This window comes from Plasmodium sp. gorilla clade G2 (assembly GCF_900097015.1).
Source record: "Plasmodium sp. gorilla clade G2 genome assembly, chromosome: 13".
NCBI classification, from domain to species: domain Eukaryota; phylum Apicomplexa; class Aconoidasida; order Haemosporida; family Plasmodiidae; genus Plasmodium; species Plasmodium adleri (nom. inval.).
Window position 1 is genome coordinate 1583037 of NC_041705.1, and position 20252 is coordinate 1603288.

The window sequence follows — 20252 nt, forward strand, 5'->3', positions numbered from 1 at the left end:
TTTATATGTACACGTTTATATTTATGTATAATATTATTCATTAAAGATATACTTGAAAAAAAAAAAATAAAAATAAAAGTTCTTTTATTTATTCTCCAAATGAATTAAAAAATAATATTGTTTTTTTGTTTGTTTTTTTGTTTGTTTTTTTGTTTGTTTATTTGTTTGTTTTTTTTGTTTTTTTTTTTAATTTTTTTTATTTTATTTTATCAGAACATAGTAAATTGAGGATGATTCTTAGAACAATTTATAACCTTACCAACAACTTTATATTCTAGTTTCTGTCCAAGGAAGTTTACTTCTCTTTGTTTTTTGTTAATATATTTTGTATTTTGTTCATGATTCATATATTCAGGTGATGATATATATTCATTATCTGAGTTAAATTGTAAATCATTAAAATCATCAGTTTTATTAGAAAAGTTGAATGTTCTTTTGGTTTCACTATTATTCGATGAAACATTTTCTTGAGAAGAATTTTCTTTTGTTGTATTAGTACAATTATCTTTTCTATTTTTGAAGTCATAACTTCTTTTTTTTGAACTTATTATTTTTATAGGAGTTTCAAAATCATAATTATTAAAAAATTCATTAGTACTTTCACTTCCATAACTAGGTTTTTTATTACTATTTCTAAATTTATAATAAGGTGAATTATCTATCATAATATTATTAGGAAATATTGGTTCATTATTTTCATTACATATATTTTCTCTTTTTAATTTTTTTATAGACATATGTTCATCTTTATATCGACCTTTTACTCTATCTTTCATATTTCCTGATGGAGTCTTATCTAATGATTTTAAATATTTAACATCTGAATCATCAAATGAAGTATATATATTTTTCAAATCATAAATATCTTCATTATTTTGTCCAATTTCATTACTATAAAATAAGCTATATGCTTTTCTTTTTTTCTGTTTATTATATTCATCTACTAAAGGTTCTTCCATCATATTATTTATAAAATTACTATTAAAATTATTAAAATCGACAACCTTTACAAATTCATTCGTATATGATTGATCATCTAAATCATTTACGTTTTTATAAAATTCGGGATTTTCTGTTTGCTTAAGCCAAGCTTTGATATAATTGTCTTCTTTACATGACGCATTTTGAAAATTCCTATTCATTTTTTCTTTTCTCATGTTTAATTTATGTGTGTTTTTTTTTTTTTTTTTTCTTTTTTTTTTCCTACTTTATATATTTTTATAAACAACAACAAAGTATATACACACATATATATATATATATATATATATATATATATTTTGATAAATATAAAATAAGAATTAAATAAAAAATCAAAAAAAAAAAAAAAAAGAAATTCTTATAATTTTACAAGTTATATATTTTTATAACTACCTTTTTTTTTTTTTTTTTTTTTTTTTTTTAATACTTATTTTATATGTGTAAATTTTCTATAAGTTAAAGAAACTAAAATAGGGAAAAAAGAAAAAATAAGAAAGAAAAAAACACAGCACAAAATTCAACACATATATTACATGTCATATAATATATATGACATACAACATACAATTATGTATATACAATATTATTTATTTTTCTTTACTTTAATTTATTATACATAAAAAGTTAATCCATATATTTATATATATATATTTATTTTTTAGTTTAAACTTATATTCATTCATATAATATATTATATATATGTAATATATTTTATCAGTTATTTTCATAAATATATTTGTGTAATATTGTAACTATTGATGTATGTAGATATTTATACATTCAACATATATATTAATGAAGAGAAAAATATATATATATATATATATATATATATATATATTTATGTATTATATATTTCTATTTATTCTAATTCCTTCTTTTATATATATATTCTTACGTCTATAATATTATGGAAGTCTATGGTTACACAATAGAAAATTTTTTATATATATATCGTATATCCATATGTTTTAATTAAAAAAAAAAAAATAATAGACTTAAAAATGCATCATATATTACTATATTTTATACACATGTATATTATATATTTTTATGTGTATTCCAACATTATATTTCAAAAAAAAAAAAAAAAAATTTAAATTAAAAAACTACAAAATGGACACACATATATATATATGTATATATATATATATATAACAACATCTAATAATTTTGGAGGAAAAATAAAATCACAATTTAAAATAAATAAAATATCATTCATAATTCTGAACGTACATATTTCTCATTTTTATAACGCATATATCATGAAAAAAAGAAAAATAAAATAAAAGAAAAAGCATATATATTTATATATAAATAGTACACACAAATATGCATATATATTAAACATATATATGTATATAATATTTCAAAGGGGTGCAGGCATATTCAAACAAAAACGAATGAAAAAATTCACTTGAAAAAAGATATAAAACACATATATGTATATATAAATATAACAATTCTGTTATATTATATTATTTTAATTTATGTCCTCCACTTTTATATATTTCCTTCCTAACAATACAAGAATATTTGGATATGCATACATGCCTTTAAAAATGTGCAAACATTTTCACAAACATGTTATATATATACATATATATAAATATTTATAATATATCTTAATCCATTTGTTTAAATAATAATAACGAGTTTATGAATATCATATATATATATATATCTTAGAAAAAAAAATGCATACATACATACATAATTATATATATATATATTGAACATATATGTATATACTTAAATACTTTTCTTTATTATAATGTACTCACAAATATATATAAATTACTTAAAAATTAAAATAATCCTTTCACTCTAAATTTATATAATATATACATCATTTAAAAGAAATCGAACAATATAAATGACATGAAACGATTGAACAAAAAAAATATGTTAAAAGATAATAATAAAAAAAAAAAAAAAAAAAAAAAGAAAAGAAAAGAAAAGAAAAAGTACATATAAAAATATACATATACAGAAATATATATAAGATTAAAAGAGTTAAAATAACTTTAATATTGTTTTTATATTATATAAATATGTATATATGGTGCCTAATATTATTTAAAAAATAAAATAAAATAATATTAATTATATATAAAAATATGTATATAAGTCATGATGCTAAAATAATTGGACAAAAATAATATATATATATATATATGTATGTATAATCTTATATATGCATATAAAATAAATTTTATATATATTATATATAACTATGCAAATGTATAAGAGAAAATAAAAAAAAAAGGAAAACACAAAAAAAATACAATCTAGAAGTTTTTTTACAGTGCTTTAAACAAAACAAGTTTTCTAATATAGTTTTTTGAATATATACAATTATATTAAGATTATAATATTCGTTATGTACTATTTTTTCAATATATATATATTTTTTTTTTCATTATATATAATATCATAATATATATGTGTTAATATAATGCTTCATATATACTTCCAATGCAGTATGCATACAATAATTTATTATCACTAATGTATTGTGTATCATCTGCATATTCTTTATATATACATATATATATATATTATATGTCACATTTATATATTTCTAATACGTATAATGAATATGAATGAAAAATATATAAAAAAAAGAAAAACTAAAAAAAGAACAGTTTGAAATATTTTTTATTTGATATGACTTTTTTCTGTTTATATATATTGTATATGTATATATTTATGTTATTCGTTGATATGGATGATTTTATTTTATTTTTGAAAGGAGGCATAAATTGTGCATATTTATTAAAACTTTTTTTTTTTTTTTTAATTTTATGAGTTCATTACGTCTAATTTATGAAATATTAAATAAAATTTTAAAATACAATAATAAAAGTAAATAAATGAATAAATACATAACTATATTATATATATATATATATATATATATATAATTATATGTTTTTTTTTTTTTTTTTTTTTTTTTTTTTTTTTTCCCTTGCTATATATATATACAAGTATCTGAATATTCTTAATTCTTTTATTTTTATTTAATGCATGTGTGCATCCATTAAGTAATCACTGTTTTTTTGGTTTTTTTTTTTTCTCCTAATGTATTGAATAAGAGATGAAAAAAAAAAAAAAAAGAAAAAAGGGAAGAACATATAATTTACAGATTATATGATAAATAAGGAAAGATGCAATGATATTATAAATTAAAAAATAATTTTAAAGTTTATTTAATCTAAGGGCCTGCTTGCCTATGTGAAAATTGAGAATAAAAAAATACGTACAAAGGGATATATATATATATATTATATTTTTATGTTTTATATATATACCACTTTTATTTATATAATTTTTTTTCAGTATTAATTCAATTAAATTTTTAATATTAAAGAAAATTTTAATTAATAGTTACATATATATATATATATAATATTTTGTTGTATGCTTTAATTATATATTTATATTTTGTATATTATATTTATTTATTCATGTTCTCCTTTTTGTTATACTATTATACATATGTATAGAAATAATATATATGTACATAAATTATATTATATATATATATTTTTTATTATATATATGTATAAATATTATATATATAATAAAAAACAATTGAATATTTTACATTTCTGTCAATATATCCTATATTTACATTTAATATATATATATATATATATATACATATTCATTTTTTTCATAATAATATATAATTAAATTAATTTTTTCACCCAATTATTTTTCTTTATATTTTTATATTTCCTTTTCTTTTTCCTTTTGTTTTTTTGTAGATTTTAAAAATATTATATATTATATGTATACCATTTTAATTTATATATTTTAAATATTATGTCAAATAATATAAAAAAAAAAAAAAAAAAAAAAGAGAGAAAATCAAATTATAAATAAAATAATAATGCCTTTTCTCATTTGGTTTAGTAGTCATAATAAATATGATGATTGTAAAATTAGTGAATTAAATTCGTTGCTGGAAATATATGGATATGGAAAAAAGGAGTACGATGAAAAAGAAAAAAAAAAAGAAAATGATAAATATAAGGACGAAGGATATAATATAAATCACATAGAATTATTCGAGGCAGTAAAAAAAAGTAGTGTTAGTAAAAATATAGAGTGGGAAGAAAAATTTAAAGTTAGTAGGATGATTACAAATAAATTTAGAAATGAAGTATTTCTTAAAACAAATATATCAGAAGAAGATTTATGGGTAAATGTAATATCAAGAAGTGTATTAATAAAAGGTGTTATTGAATTATGGAGTGAAGGAAATTCATATAATGAAATATTAAAAGAATTATTATTAAAAAAAGATTTATTTGAAAAAACATTGAAAGATAAGAAATGGTGTTTTTGTTTTAATTCATATGGGAAAATAATTAATCAAGAAGAAAAAGTAGACAAAATGAATTTTTTTAAAATATTATTAGAACCATATACAAATATTGATTTAATAAATCCACAAGTACAAATTGGATTAATTGAAGAATATGAACAAGAAAATTATCATTCGACTATATTAAAAAAAGTTTATTTTGGAAAATGTATTGCTCTTCGTAGAAATCAATATATGAATAATTTAAATAAAATAAAAAAGGATCATAAAATAATTGGAAAACCAAAAATAGCTTGGTGGACATCATATGCATTAAATAAAAGACCAATATTAGGACCCACCACAACTGATAATGATTTAGCTTTTATAATGTGTAATATAGCAAAAATAAAAAAAGGTCATATTGTTTTAGATCCTTTTGTTGGTTCAGGTGGTTTATTAGTAACAAGTTCTATTTTTGATGCTATATGTATTGGTAATGATATTGATATAAGGTTATTAAAAGGATATAAATTATCTTATTTAAATCCTCATATGAAACATAAAAGTAATAATAAATCAATATTTCAAAATTTTATATATTATAATTTAAATATACCAGAAATTATTGTATCTGATAATTCAAAACCTATTTGGAACTTTTTTCATAAGCCATGGGTTGATGCTATAATTACAGATCCACCATATGGTAATAGAGCAACCGTAAGAATTTGTGTTACTAATAATGTAGAAATGAATGGTGTTCAAAATAATGATATCTTACCTACATCTTTAAAAAATCACCAAGATATAAATGACAATAATAATAATAATGATGATGATAATAATAATAATGATGATGATAATAATAATAATGATGATAATAATTTTTGTAGTAATGAGGAACAATTAAAAAAGAAAGAAAAAAATATTTCAAATGCGAAAACTATTACATATAATTGTATATCAGCTGTAAAGGATTTATTAAATATTGCATCATATGTACTTGTTGATAATGGTATGTTGGTTTTTTTGTTTCCTATACAATTAGATACTATACAAGAAGAAATAAATATTTTAAAACATCCCGATTTTTATTTAATTTCTTATGATTTACAAACATTTACTCCTATCACCGGAAGACTTATAGTATCCATGCAGAGAAAGGCAAGAAATGCATAATTAAATAATGGAATATTTTAATAATGTCATAATCTTAATTTATGCTCTTATATATCATTCTTTTTTAATTAAATAAAAATTCATATGAAAAGGAAAACATATATATATATATATATATATATATATATGTGTGTGTATGTTAATTTTTTTTTTTTTGAATTAAATATAAAATTATCTTTTAATCACATAAAAAATATATATATGTAATATTTTTATTTCTTTATTTTGTCTTATATTTTATAAAGATGATTGTATATATGAATATGCAATAAAAAAGGAATAATTCCTTTTTATTTTACACATAATAATTATGAATTATTATATATATTTATATTAATTTTTTTTTTTTTTCAGTTTTTTAATAAATAAAAAATTACATATATATATATATATATATATATATATATTATACTTCTTTTTTTTTTTTTTTTTTAAACCGATTTTTTTTTCTTTTTCTGACATAATATAAAATCTGTCATGCTTTATATTTTGTGTAATTCATGAATTAAAATAAAAAAAACTTCCCTATAATGAATCAATATTTTTTAATGTTTTAAAATAAAAATATGAATTTATTGTATTATCATAAAACTTATAAAATCTTATTTCACTTTTCATTCCAATAATATTTAATCTTTTTATTTTTTATGTTCTTTTACAAACAAAAAAAATGAAAAAAAAAAAAAATAGAAGAAAATAAATAAATACATAAATATATATATATTATATATATTATATTATTTTATATTAGAATAAATTCAAATAACAGTCTGGAGTATTAATAAATGAACGATAGACACATTAGGTCTAAATATTAAAATTGGCATACATACAAACATATACATAATTCAATATCTTTTAAAAAATATTCTATATCTGGATAGGACTTTAATATTTCAAATGTGTATATACATCTAATCCAAAAGACTAGATAAAAAAAAAAAAAAAAAAAAAAAAAAGGAAAATTATAATATTTTAAACTAAAAACTATGGAAAAAATCAAGGAAATGATAATCGTGCATACATAAATAGATTAATATATATATATATGTATTTATATATATAAATACATTATATAAATTATAATTTCCAAAACACTGATAAAAAAAAAAAAATGTAAAAAATAAATAAATAATTAAAATATTTCACATATATATATATATATATATATATATATAATGTGTATGATTTTTTTATTTAGGAAACGTATATATAATTTTCCAAAAAAAAAAAAAAAAAAAAAAAAAAATATAATGTTATAAAATATAATATATTCGTAACCATATAAACATTAGTATACATACATATATATAATATATTATAAATATACTAATTTATATATATAACAAATAAAAAAATTATGAAGAAAATACAAGAACTTATAGTACGAATACAAAAATTGAAAAAGAAACATTAATATAATATAATATAATGGGTGTACTTTAAAATATTATGATTTACATGTATTTAAAGTAAAATAATAAAATTATTATTATTTTTTTTTTTTTTTTATGACGTTTCATCCAAATACATATTCTTATATAATTATTCCTTTTTGTTCATAAAACTGCATATTATATATAATTATAATTTACTTTTTTTTTTTTTTTTTTATTTCATTTATGTATGATTATATATGTATATATATTTTTTTTTTTCTCAATTGATATGTAAGAGTCATATATCAGCTAAATTTATAGATCCGGGATTTAAAAAATATTTTTTAATGTTCTCGGTGAGTTCATATTGAACATTATAATTTTTCCAAAGATTTATTAATTTGTTTTCTTTATTATTTTTTAAATCTTGATATTTTTTATTAAGGGTGTTTATTTCATTTGAAAGTGGTTCTAGAAAATTGTAAAGATTTTTCTTAGATTTCACTGAAAGATTTTTTTTATTTTTGTTCATCATACCAGGTTTGATATTTATATCATTAATATATTGTGGTAATAATTCTATAATTTGTGCAATATAATTTTGATCCATTAGAAAATCTTTATTACTTTTATATTTATCTGATAATTTTTTTGAAAATGTTTGAATTTCAATTACTGTATGAGTACCTTGAACTATAAAAGAATCATGTATTATTTCAGCAATCCATAATGCATTTTCTAATTTTTTCTTATGATCTAATAATTCATCAAATTCTTTATCAATTTCCATTTTTATTTCTTTAATAATTTTCTTCTTATTTGCTTCTTCTCTAATATTTTTCATATTTTTTGTTTCTTTTTTTTTAGAAGGAGAATCTTCCATTTGGATGTTATTATTATATGCACCTATGGCACCTAAATATGTAGAACCTCTTCTACGATTTTTTCCTAAAGGTGTTCTTGTTTTTTCCTTTTCCATATCTTGTAAAAATGTTCCGTTTTTTCTTAAATCATTAGTTGCACATTTAATTGGACTATCTTGTATTACAATAAAATCATCTGCATTACTTTCTTGAGGTGTGCGAGCTAAATGTGGAAGAACTTTATTCTCTTCTAGAGTAACTGAAGGAAATACAATTTCTTCATAATTAAAATTGGAGTGCCATTTTTTTAGTTGTGAATATTTTGCTAAATAAAAATTTGGATTTATATTTTTTAAAAATTCATTATGTTTCTTATTTACCCAATTAATTATAATTCTTTTAAGCATTTCTAATTTCTCTTCATTACTATATTTATATAGATTATCACACTTATCTGTATGTTCTCTAATTTGTATGTCTTCAATTTTTTTCCCTGTAATAAATTCTGGATAATATCTTTGATTAGAATCAAAAACTTCTTTTGTTATTGTAACTTTATTTAATTGAATTAAATTAGGAGCTATCCAAGCTAATTGTTTTATCAATTCTTGTGTAAATGAAATGCTATTATTTAAAACTCGAACTTCTGGTCTTATTATCTGAAAAAAAACAGGTTCATTCTTCTGATTACGTCTTGATATTACAACTAACAAATTTTTATACATTGCTATTAATTGATATGGTGTACCTGTTTCATTATTAAATATAACATTTAAATCGCTAGAATACCCTTCATATTTTGTTCTCAATGGATTATGTTTTTCTCTTATCATTTCATTAACAGATTTGTCGTTGTTCTCGTCATCATTTTGTTGTATTTTATTATTATTAATATTTATTTGAACTTTCTTGTTTTTTTCTCCATCATTATTTAATTCAATATTATTATTTTTATCTGTATTAATATCTGATTTGAGAACAGGATTTACTTCATAGTCGATTGAATCGAGATCATATGGGTCACTTTTTTCACTTGATGAATTAACTTTTCTTTTTTTCATAGTATTACTATTAAGACTGCTGTTATAAGAATCTTCATTATAGTCTTCCTTTCTTTTCCCATTTGAAACGACAATATTTAATATTTTTCTGGTGCTAATATTTTTGTGTGTATCGAATCTTTTTTTCTTACTTCTAGGTGACTCCTTATTATTATTATTATTATTAAAGTTATTATAATTATTGTTATTAAAATTATTATTACTAACTATATTGTTGCTACCTTGCAGAATAGTATTACTTTTTTGTGGAGATGCATAGTTATCTTTTTTTTTTGGCCAAGCATTATTTTGATTATTATCATTTAATTCTTCAAGGTATTGTTTACTACAATTATCTAATAATGAGGTGGGTGATTTATCATTATTATATTCGTATTCACTTATTAAACAAGCATTGTGTTTGAATAGACCTTTAAAATCTTCATATGACATAAAATCATCATTTTCACCAGATAAAGGGAATTTACTAGGTGTTACTAAATTATTAATATATTTAGGTGGATTTACATAATTATTGATAGTTATACATTTATTACCTATTAAACTCTCATCAGGTTCTAACATATCTTTTTCACATGGAGTTTTATATTTTTTTAAAGTTGATGGATGATCAATTCCTGTGTAATATGAGCCTACATTACTTTTTTTAGGTGTTTGCCATCCTGCATTCATAAAAGAAGATACATTTTGTTTCATTGAATTATTATAATTATCATTATCGCAATTTATATATCTACTATTATCAGTAGTAGTACTATCATTACAATCAGGTATATTTCTTTTGTTAGGACTCATCATATTTTTATTATGATTATATTCATAATTATTTCTATCATCATTATTTAATATTCCATTGTATGTATTATTATTATTATTATTAGTATTATCATTATTGTTATAGTATCCATTATTCTTATTGCATTGAGTATTGTTTAACATTTTATTATTTAAATTATTATTTATTATTTCTTCTTTCTTTAGATCTTTGTTTTTAGATTCATTATTTTCCGATATATTCATTACAAAACTTTTTGTTCCCATACTTTTTTTTGTTCTATCAAAAGCTCTAGGGGTAAGCATATCATCATCTATAATGTCACTTTGTGCGTTCATACGGATTTCTTTAAGCTTGGTAGATGATATCTCCATATTTTTTTCTTCCTTTTTAGTATTATATAATTTGGTTCTTTTTTGTATTTGCTTCTTTATACGTTTATCTTTTATGTTATTCATAATATCGGTTTTTTTTTTTTTTTTTTTTTTTTTTTTGGCTATATTTTTTATGTGCTTTTAATAATGGCTATTTAATATAATATATATATATATATATATAAGTATATATTTATATTAAGCATTAAAAAAAGGAAAGAAATTTAAAAAAAAAAATCATAAAAAAGAAGATATATATATATATATATATATATATATTAATGTGTACACATAACTAATTAATTGAATTATTTTATTTTTATTATTATTATTTTTTTTCTTTCTTCCTACTATATAAATATAAATAGAAATCAAGGACATTTGGAATTATCAATAAATACATATATATATTATATATATATATATATACACACACACATACATATATACATATATATTTATTATGTTTATATATTAATTTATATTATTATTTTTTTAAATTTGTAGGAATGAATATATATAATTATGTAAGCATAATTATTTTTTGCTTCACACTTATATTTTTTTATGTATGCATAAAAAAATGACACAGTATAATTTTGTGATATTTTTATTTTATTTTTTATTTTTTATTCTTTTTTTTTTTTCTTTTTTTTTTATTTTCATATCGTATTTTTAATAATGTGTCAAAGAAAACTTTACAAACATTATTATATTCCATGATTTATTTTTTCTTTTTTCTTCTTTTTTTTTTTTTTTCTTTTTTTTTTATTAAATATCTGTAAAAGTTAAAAAATAAAAATAAATATTAAAATAAATAATTTATAAAGGAATAAATAAAAATATAGATACTTACATTTATAAATATTTTAAATATTTATTATAAAAAAAAAAAAAATAAAATAAAATAAATGTTCTTACTTTTTATTTTTTTTCTTTTAAAATGATGAGAAATAAGTCAAAAGTCTTAACTGATCAAAATTTATAAAACAAAATAAAAAATATAAAAAATATAAAAAATATAAAAATATAATATTTCTTTAAATTTTATTTTATTTTATGTAAAAAAAAAATATAAGCTTTAACATTTTTTTTTTTTTTTTTTTTTGTGTTTCTTATAAAAAAAATGAATAAATAATAAAAAAAATATATATAATAATATTTTATTATATAAATATAATATATAATAACACTGGACGAAAATTTTTAATATATATATTATGTGCAAAGCATAAGATTATTGAATTTACTTTATAATATTATTGTGTATTAATTTTTATATTATATATATATATATATATATATATAATAGCTCTTATTTTTATATATATAATATATTATTTATATGATATATATATATATTATGTATATATCATTTTATATACATGTATTTATATATAAGTTCTTTTTAACACTTATATAAAAAGTACTGATGAAATAATACTACATAAAAAAAAAAAAAAAAAAAAAAAAAAAAAGGAAAAGAAAGGAAGAAGATAATATAAATAAAGAAAAAATCAAGAAAAAAATAAGAAAAAAAATTAGGAAAAATTATATATAAAAAATAAATTAATATAATTGTAAATCATATATATACCAAAAATTCTTATAAGAAAAAGAATGATATGTAAAAAATCAATCAAAATTTATTTAAACAAATGGATGCTCGGTTTATATTATATTATATTATATATATATATATATATATATATTATATATTTACAATATCAAAAAATAAAATAATGGAATTTTTGTACTTTAATATTTGCACATTAAAAAAATATATCATTATATAAAAAAACACACTAGGTATATATCAAATGAAAGAAATAAAATTACATATATTATATATTTCATATAAGATTAAGGCTTTAATATAAAATAAATCATTTATATATATATATATATATATATATATATATATGTATATATTATTTTAGTGTAAAATCCTTATGTACTTTTATAAAAAAACATAAAGATATGAAAAGAATACATTAAATAAAGATATATATGAGATAATGAAATTATAATATTATATATATATATATATATTATTATAATTTATATAATTATAAACATATATAATGTCATTTTTTATCTTAAAGCAAAGTATATATAATTTTAAGGTTCAATGCTTAAAAGAAAAAAAATGTAAAAATTAATAATTAAATAAATAAATATATATATATATATATATAGGTATACATCAAGTTTTATAAATTACATAAAAAAAAAAAAAAAAAAAAGAATTATGATTCTTATATTTTTAAAGCATTTTCGGGATTTATTAAAAAACCATAATTATACTGTTATTATTATATGCATAATATAGTTTACATATATGATAATAATATATATAATATATATACATGAAGCATATATATATATATATGTGTAATGTATCAATATATTGTTATGTGTATATCAATTAATATTTAAGTAATTCAAGATATTTACATATAATTATTTTATGAATATATAAAATATTTCACATATGTATATAATTAAATTCTTCCAGTGTGCATTTTTAGTTAATAAAGTAGAAAGGTTTATCATTTTTTTTTTTTTATTAATATTTTTCATCTCTCTAATAATATTATATATCACATATATATCTTCATTTTTCTTTAACATTATATATAAAAAAAAAAATACATATAATTCTTCCACAGAATCATCCGAATAAAATTTTCTTTATTCTTTATATTTATGGTTAGTTTCACTTTTTCATAACCTTTGTATATTCCTTTCCATCTTTTAGTTTTTTTTTTTTTTTTTTTTTTTACTTAATATTAATAGTATCTTATACGCTTGTCTTCATTATTACATTTTTTTTGTGTCATTACTATGTTAATTTTAATTTTTATTTTTATTTTCTCTTCAAATAAATATTAAGAAAATAACATTGAAGTTTTTTTAATTTTTTATTTTTAACATTATATGTATATATTACGATAATTTGATTACTTTTTATAAATGATGAATATATAATAATTTATATGAATGTGCATGGTTTATTGTTTTCTTTTCTTATATTTTGTTATGTTTGATTTTTCTTTTTTTTTTCGAATTGTTATTATTCTCTATCTATAAATGTATATTAGTTAAGAATAATATAATGAGAATTATGTTACTATATATATAATATATATATTATATAATCCAATTTTTTATTATCATGTCTTAAGGTATATATTTATATTTAATAATATAAATATTTTTATTTCTCCAATTTGCAAGATGTACATATAATATATATATATATATATATATAATTATAATATATAACAAAATTTATATTGAAGAATCATATTCTATTTTTTAAAAAATATGATCTTTTCATTTCTACATATATATAATATTTATCACCTTTTCTAAAAAAAAAAAAGAAAATATAATAATACAATATATAAATTATTAAACTGAATGTTTTTTTTATTTATTATTAATTTTTTTTTTTTTTTTTTTATTATCTTTATATAGATAAAAATTAAACGAATTCATCTTTTATTATTATTTTTTTTTTTTATTTTTGCCTAAATGAAAAAAGTATATGATGAAATAATATAAAATAATAAGAGTGTTATATATTTTTATAGAATATATAATTGCCTTAATTTTTTTTTTTTTTTAAATAAAATAAATTATTTTAAATGACTAGTTCAAATTATTTTAAAAATGATAGCAAGGTCTATAAAGAATCAGATAACGTATCAAACTATAATTATGATAGCGATGTGATAGAAATAATAAGTTTAAATGATAATGATACATTTAATACTAATACTCAAAATTCAAGTTATTTTTCGAAGGATGTTAAAAAGAATATAGATTATAATAAAAATAAGGAAATGTCTAGCGATAGTAAGTATAAAGGAATAAGTATTATATATATATATATATATATATATATATATATATTTATTTATTTATATTAATACATAGAAGTACTGTATTTTTTGTGCAATCTTATATATAATATATTCTTTTGAAATTTTATCAAAACCTTGTTTTTATTTTTATTTTTATTTTTACTTTTATTTTAATTTTTACTTTTATTTTTACTTTCACTTTTATGTTTATTTTTTTATTTTATTCTTCCCATTTTGTAGTTGAAATTATTGAAGACATAGGTAATTATAAATATGAAAAAATAAAATTGGAAAAGTTAAAAGAACACCAATTAAATTGTAAGAAAGCAGAATTTATTAGAAATAAAGGAGTTTATTTTGAATATTATCTTGGATGTATAGAAACTGAATCTATTATTTTATCAAGTGAAGTATGTGAAATTAAAGATGATAAGAATGTTATAATAAATTATGAGATATCTCCTAAGTCTACAAAAAGATCATATTCACCTATGTATACATTAAAAATAAATAATAATTATGATATATCAAATGATTATATTAGAATTATAGGTAGAAATATACCTATGAATAATAAGAAAGTTAAAAAAAAAAAAGTTTCAAGCAATAAAAAAAATTCTGCTTCTAGTAATGATGATTATTATGAACAGAAATATGATACAAACAAAATAATATCTGCTGATCAAAAATTTGTTGAATATGACAAATGTAAAAGTGAAGTATTAAAAGATATATATGAAGGTTATTCATGTATAAGAATCAGACATAATAATAGAGATATATCAAAATTAAAAAGTAATTTATCTAAAACATTATCTGTTCTTTTAGTATTGAATGCTATAAGAATAGAAATAAAATTAGAAAAAATATCTCAAAGTGAATTAAAATTTGGTGGTAGCTTAAAAACATTTGTTCATGTTATTTTATATCCTGATGCTTTTAAAATTGATTCACATAAATTCCATGAATATAATTCTTTAATTAAATATAGTGTTAATAATATGTTTAAGGAGTTAAAAATAACTCCTTTACGCTTAGCTAAGAATGTTGATGAGGAAACCTTAGATACTTATAAGGTGAATAAAGATGATTTACTCACATCCGTTAGTCCTTTAAAAAGTATAATTATTAATTATAATAATAAAAAGGATCAAAATATAAACAAATCTGGAGAAACTTCTTCGGGTTTCTGTACGCCTCACAAAGCGTTAGGATATATTGACTCGAAAAAAACAATTGGTAAGAAAAAAAAAAAATAATAATACAAATATATATATATATATATATGTATGCACATATATGTGTATATATTTTATTATTCAGATATAACCAATTTGTCGGGTGCGAAGGAAGAAGAAGAAATAATAGACAGCTTAAGTGAAAATGATATAGAAGAAAAAAACGAAGAAGCCACTAATTTAGTTTTTGTTGAAGAAAAATTTAGAGGTGGTTACTTACTAGAAGACTTTGAAGAAATTTATCCTAACGAATATTATTTTAAGCCTATGTTAAAAACATATCAAGCAGAAGGGGTGTGGTGGATGTATACAAGGGAAAATCCACCTGAATATACTAAAAAATTGGAACAAGACAAAAGTAATATAAATGAAATTATAATAGATGATGTTATAAAAATACCAACACAAAAGGATGATACAGAAAAAGTATATAAAAATAATAATAACCAAGGAAAAGAAATAACTATTGTGGATATTACAAATATTTATAAAAATGAAAATTACGAACAAAAATTTAATGGAAAAATCGAAAAGGATCACCTTAATATTAAAGATGAATACAAAAAATGTTATCATAAAGTTAATAGTAAAACAGAAAATTTTGAAACAAATATAAAGAATGAAAAATGTTATATGAAAACAGAATGTAAAGAAGAAATAATTAATGATACCATAAAATGTAAAAAATCTATTGATCATGTAAAAGTAGAAGAAAGTAGTGATTATGAAAATGCAGATGATGACATACGAAATAGAGAACCATTAAACCCATTATGGGAAGAACATGCATTTATTCCTAACATCAAAATATATGAAAAAGATACACTTGTGTGTATTCTAAAATATTTTTATGTGAATAAATTAACAGGAGCCTTTTCATTGACATATCCTCAATTTGTGCCACCATTCAGAGGAGGTATATTAGCAGATGAAATGGGATTAGGAAAAACTATTCAAAGTATAGGTTTAATTACACATGATATATATCATAATAAATTATATACTAAAAATAATAATTTAGGAAATAAAAAAAATTTCACATATTTAATTGAAAATACTATAAAAGGAGTACATTTTAAAAGAGGAGGTACATTAGTTATTGCTCCTCTAGCTTTAATATATCAATGGAAAGAAGAAATTGAAAGACATACCAAAGAAGGTTTTGTTACATGTTATATTTATTATGGTACTTCTAAAGATATTAGTAGTGAAGAATTATCTGGATATTCTGTAGTTTTAACAACATATTCTACTTTAGTTTCTGAATATAAAAATACGCTTAATAAAAAATTTACAAATAAAACTGAAAATAATAATAAAAGTAGGTACACAAATAAAGAATCTTTTTTTAAAGATCAATCAAGTAGTATTACAAAACAAAAGATGAATAACTTTTTTATGAAAACTGTATTAAATACTGGTAACAAAAATAATGATAATATATTTTTTGATAATAAAAAAAAGAATAGTACAATGTTATATAATATGAAAGAATATCCATTATATAATATAACATGGAGAAGAATTATAATTGATGAAGCTCATGTTATTAAGAATAAAAATTCCATTCAATCAGTTGCAGTATGGAAATTAAGAGGAGAAAGAAATTGGTGTTTAACTGGAACACCAATACAAAATTCTATATTTGATATATTTCCTCTTTTCCGATTTTTAGGAATAAAACCATATGGTACTATTGAATGGTGGAATAAAGAAATTGTAGATTATGTAAATAAGAATAAATTAAATTTGGCTTTAGATGTGGTACGAAAAATTTCATCACCTATATTATTAAGAAGAACCAAAAAATCCAAAACAAAAGATGGAAATTCTATAATATCCTTGCCAAAAAAAAATATACATTTAGAAAAATTAGAATTTTCATTAGAAGAAGAAGATTTTTATAGAGCCATTTTTTATAGAAGCAAAACCAAATTTGATACTTATATGCATGATGGAAATGTCTTAAGTCATTATTCTCATGTTCTACAACTTTTATTAAGGTTAAGACAATGTTGTTCTCATCCTTTGTTGTTATTTTCCAAGCCTTTTTTTGAGGAATGGAATAGAGATGATATTAACGATGCTTTGAAAAATAAAACTAATAATGAAATCAATGGTGATGATTTAAAAAAAAGTGAATATATTAACAATACAGATGTAAATGCATATAAAATTGAAAAAAATAAAATCGATGAAGAAATTGATTACAATAATTCATCTTTCAATAAGATAGATCATTCAAATGAGAATAATATAGGAAATAATTTAATATATAATTTTATATTAGGATCAACCAAATCAAAAAATATAGATGATGATTATGCAAAAGAACTTGAAATCTTAAAAAACGGTAATGTCATGCAATGTTGTATTTGTTTAGAAGATGCAACATATCCACTAATTAGTAAATGTTTGCATATTATGTGTAAAAAATGTGCAGACAATTATTTTCATTTAACTCAAATAGCAGACAAAAAATGTCCACAATGTGATAATTATATAAGTCTAAAATCATTAAAAACATTGCAAGAAAACAAATCTCCTTTAGATGACTTATTAAAAAAAATGAAAAAAGATAATTTCGTATATTCAACCAAGTTAAAGAAATTATTTGAGCATGTTCAAAAGGATATGCAAAATGAATTACACATTGTTGTCTTTTCACAATGGATAGGATTTCTTAAAATTATAGAAAAGTTATTAAATATACATAATATAGCAAATAAAATATATGACGGTTCATTAACATTTGAACAAAGAAAAGCTACATTGAATTGGTTCAATATACAAAAGGGGAAAATATATCAACCAGGAGTAGGATTTATAAAACCATCTTATGTTATACCTGTCGAAAATTTTGCTGGTAAAGTTTTATTATGTTCATTAAAAGCTGGAGGAGTGGGATTAAATTTAACCGTGTCATCAAAAGTATATTTAATGGATTTGTGGTGGAATCCAGCTATAGAAGATCAAGCCTTTGAAAGAGTACATAGAATAGGTCAATTAAAAGAAGTTAATATTTATAAATTTGTTTTAGAAAAAACAGTAGAAGAAAGAATTTTACAAATCCATCAAAGTAAACAATATACAGCTAACCAAATTTTAACCCAAGAGGGAAATAAATTAAATACTGAAATGAATATGATTCCGCAGAAATTAGGAATGGATGACTTTATATTAATGTTCAAAGATTGGAATACAGATGAATAAAAAATTTTTAAACATTTGTATTATGAAAAAAAATCTATCCGTTCTAATTATATTAATCATAATATATTTATTACGTATAAGTTTTTGTGTGTATTCATATAATATGTAGCTTTCTAAAAATATTAAAAAAAAATATAAAAGGAAAGACTATATATATATATATATATATATATAATATTTTTTTTTTTTTTTTTTTTTTTTTTTTTTTTATGTATATATTTACGTTTTAGTAATTGTATATAACAATTACTATCTCCAGTGTCATTTTTTTATTTTTCTATATTAATATAAATATTCTTTATTCACATAAAATGAAATAAAATTATATTATATTAATTATAAATATTCCTTTATTTTTTATTATTTTTTTTTTTTTTTCCTTTTTAACATTATAATTATATTTCTTATTTTATCTTTTGAAATATTATATATAATAAAAAATTAAAAAATATGTTTACGTCAATTGTATTATTTTTATATTTATGTATTATTATTTCTATTCCTTGTTTTTCTTTTCAACTTATACATTTAATTGATTTTTAAATGTGTTAATATAAATTAAATTTTTTATTTATAAATAAATAAATATATAAATAGATAATATATCTTCTTAAGAATAAAAAAATAATTAAAATTAAAGAGAAAACCTTAAACACATTTCTTAAATAAAGGTCATCACATATATATATATATATATATATATATGTATATATTTTATGCATAGTTCTTTTTATTTTATTAATTTAAAAATATTAAAAATGAATATATTATTTGTTCATTCATAATGTTCTCTTTTTCTTTTTTTCAGTTATACTAATATGATATAGTTATATTTAAATTTATCATTTTAGGATTATATATTATATTATATATATCCATTATAAATATTATATTTTTACTTTCTTATTTTTTTAGTAATTATTTTGTTTATACATATAATATATATATATAGTTGTTTATGTTTATGAATTTATTATTTATCTTATTTTTTTTTTTGTG

General features: G+C 18.2%; 4 protein-coding genes across 4 annotated transcripts; 2 read left to right on the forward strand and 2 right to left on the reverse strand.

Moving 5' to 3' along the window:
* Nucleotides 1-209: 209 nt before the first annotated feature.
* Nucleotides 210-1157, reverse strand: PADL01_1342200 (conserved Plasmodium protein, unknown function; the record flags this gene model as incomplete). Its single annotated transcript, XM_028683975.1, has 1 exon — nt 210-1157. One exon carries the CDS (start codon nt 1155-1157, stop codon nt 210-212), a length of 948 nt encoding a protein of 315 aa, XP_028540100.1.
* A 3722-nt stretch (nt 1158-4879) lies between these two features.
* On the forward strand, nt 4880-6478 carry PADL01_1342300 (tRNA guanosine-2'-O-methyltransferase, putative; the record flags this gene model as incomplete). Its single annotated transcript, XM_028683976.1, has 1 exon — nt 4880-6478. One exon carries the CDS (start codon nt 4880-4882, stop codon nt 6476-6478), a length of 1599 nt encoding a protein of 532 aa, XP_028540101.1.
* Nucleotides 6479-8155: 1677 nt separating this feature from the next.
* Nucleotides 8156-11014, reverse strand: PADL01_1342400 (conserved Plasmodium protein, unknown function; the record flags this gene model as incomplete). Its single annotated transcript, XM_028683977.1, has 1 exon — nt 8156-11014. The coding sequence occupies one exon, from the start codon at nt 11012-11014 to the stop codon at nt 8156-8158; it is 2859 nt and encodes a 952-aa protein (XP_028540102.1).
* Nucleotides 11015-14583: 3569 nt separating this feature from the next.
* Nucleotides 14584-19253, forward strand: PADL01_1342500 (DNA repair protein RAD5, putative; the record flags this gene model as incomplete). The annotated part of the gene is made up of 3 exons (XM_028683978.1): nt 14584-14794; nt 15043-16041; nt 16126-19253. The coding sequence occupies 3 exons, from the start codon at nt 14584-14586 to the stop codon at nt 19251-19253; spliced, it is 4338 nt and encodes a 1445-aa protein (XP_028540103.1).
* Nucleotides 19254-20252: the final 999 nt, after the last annotated feature.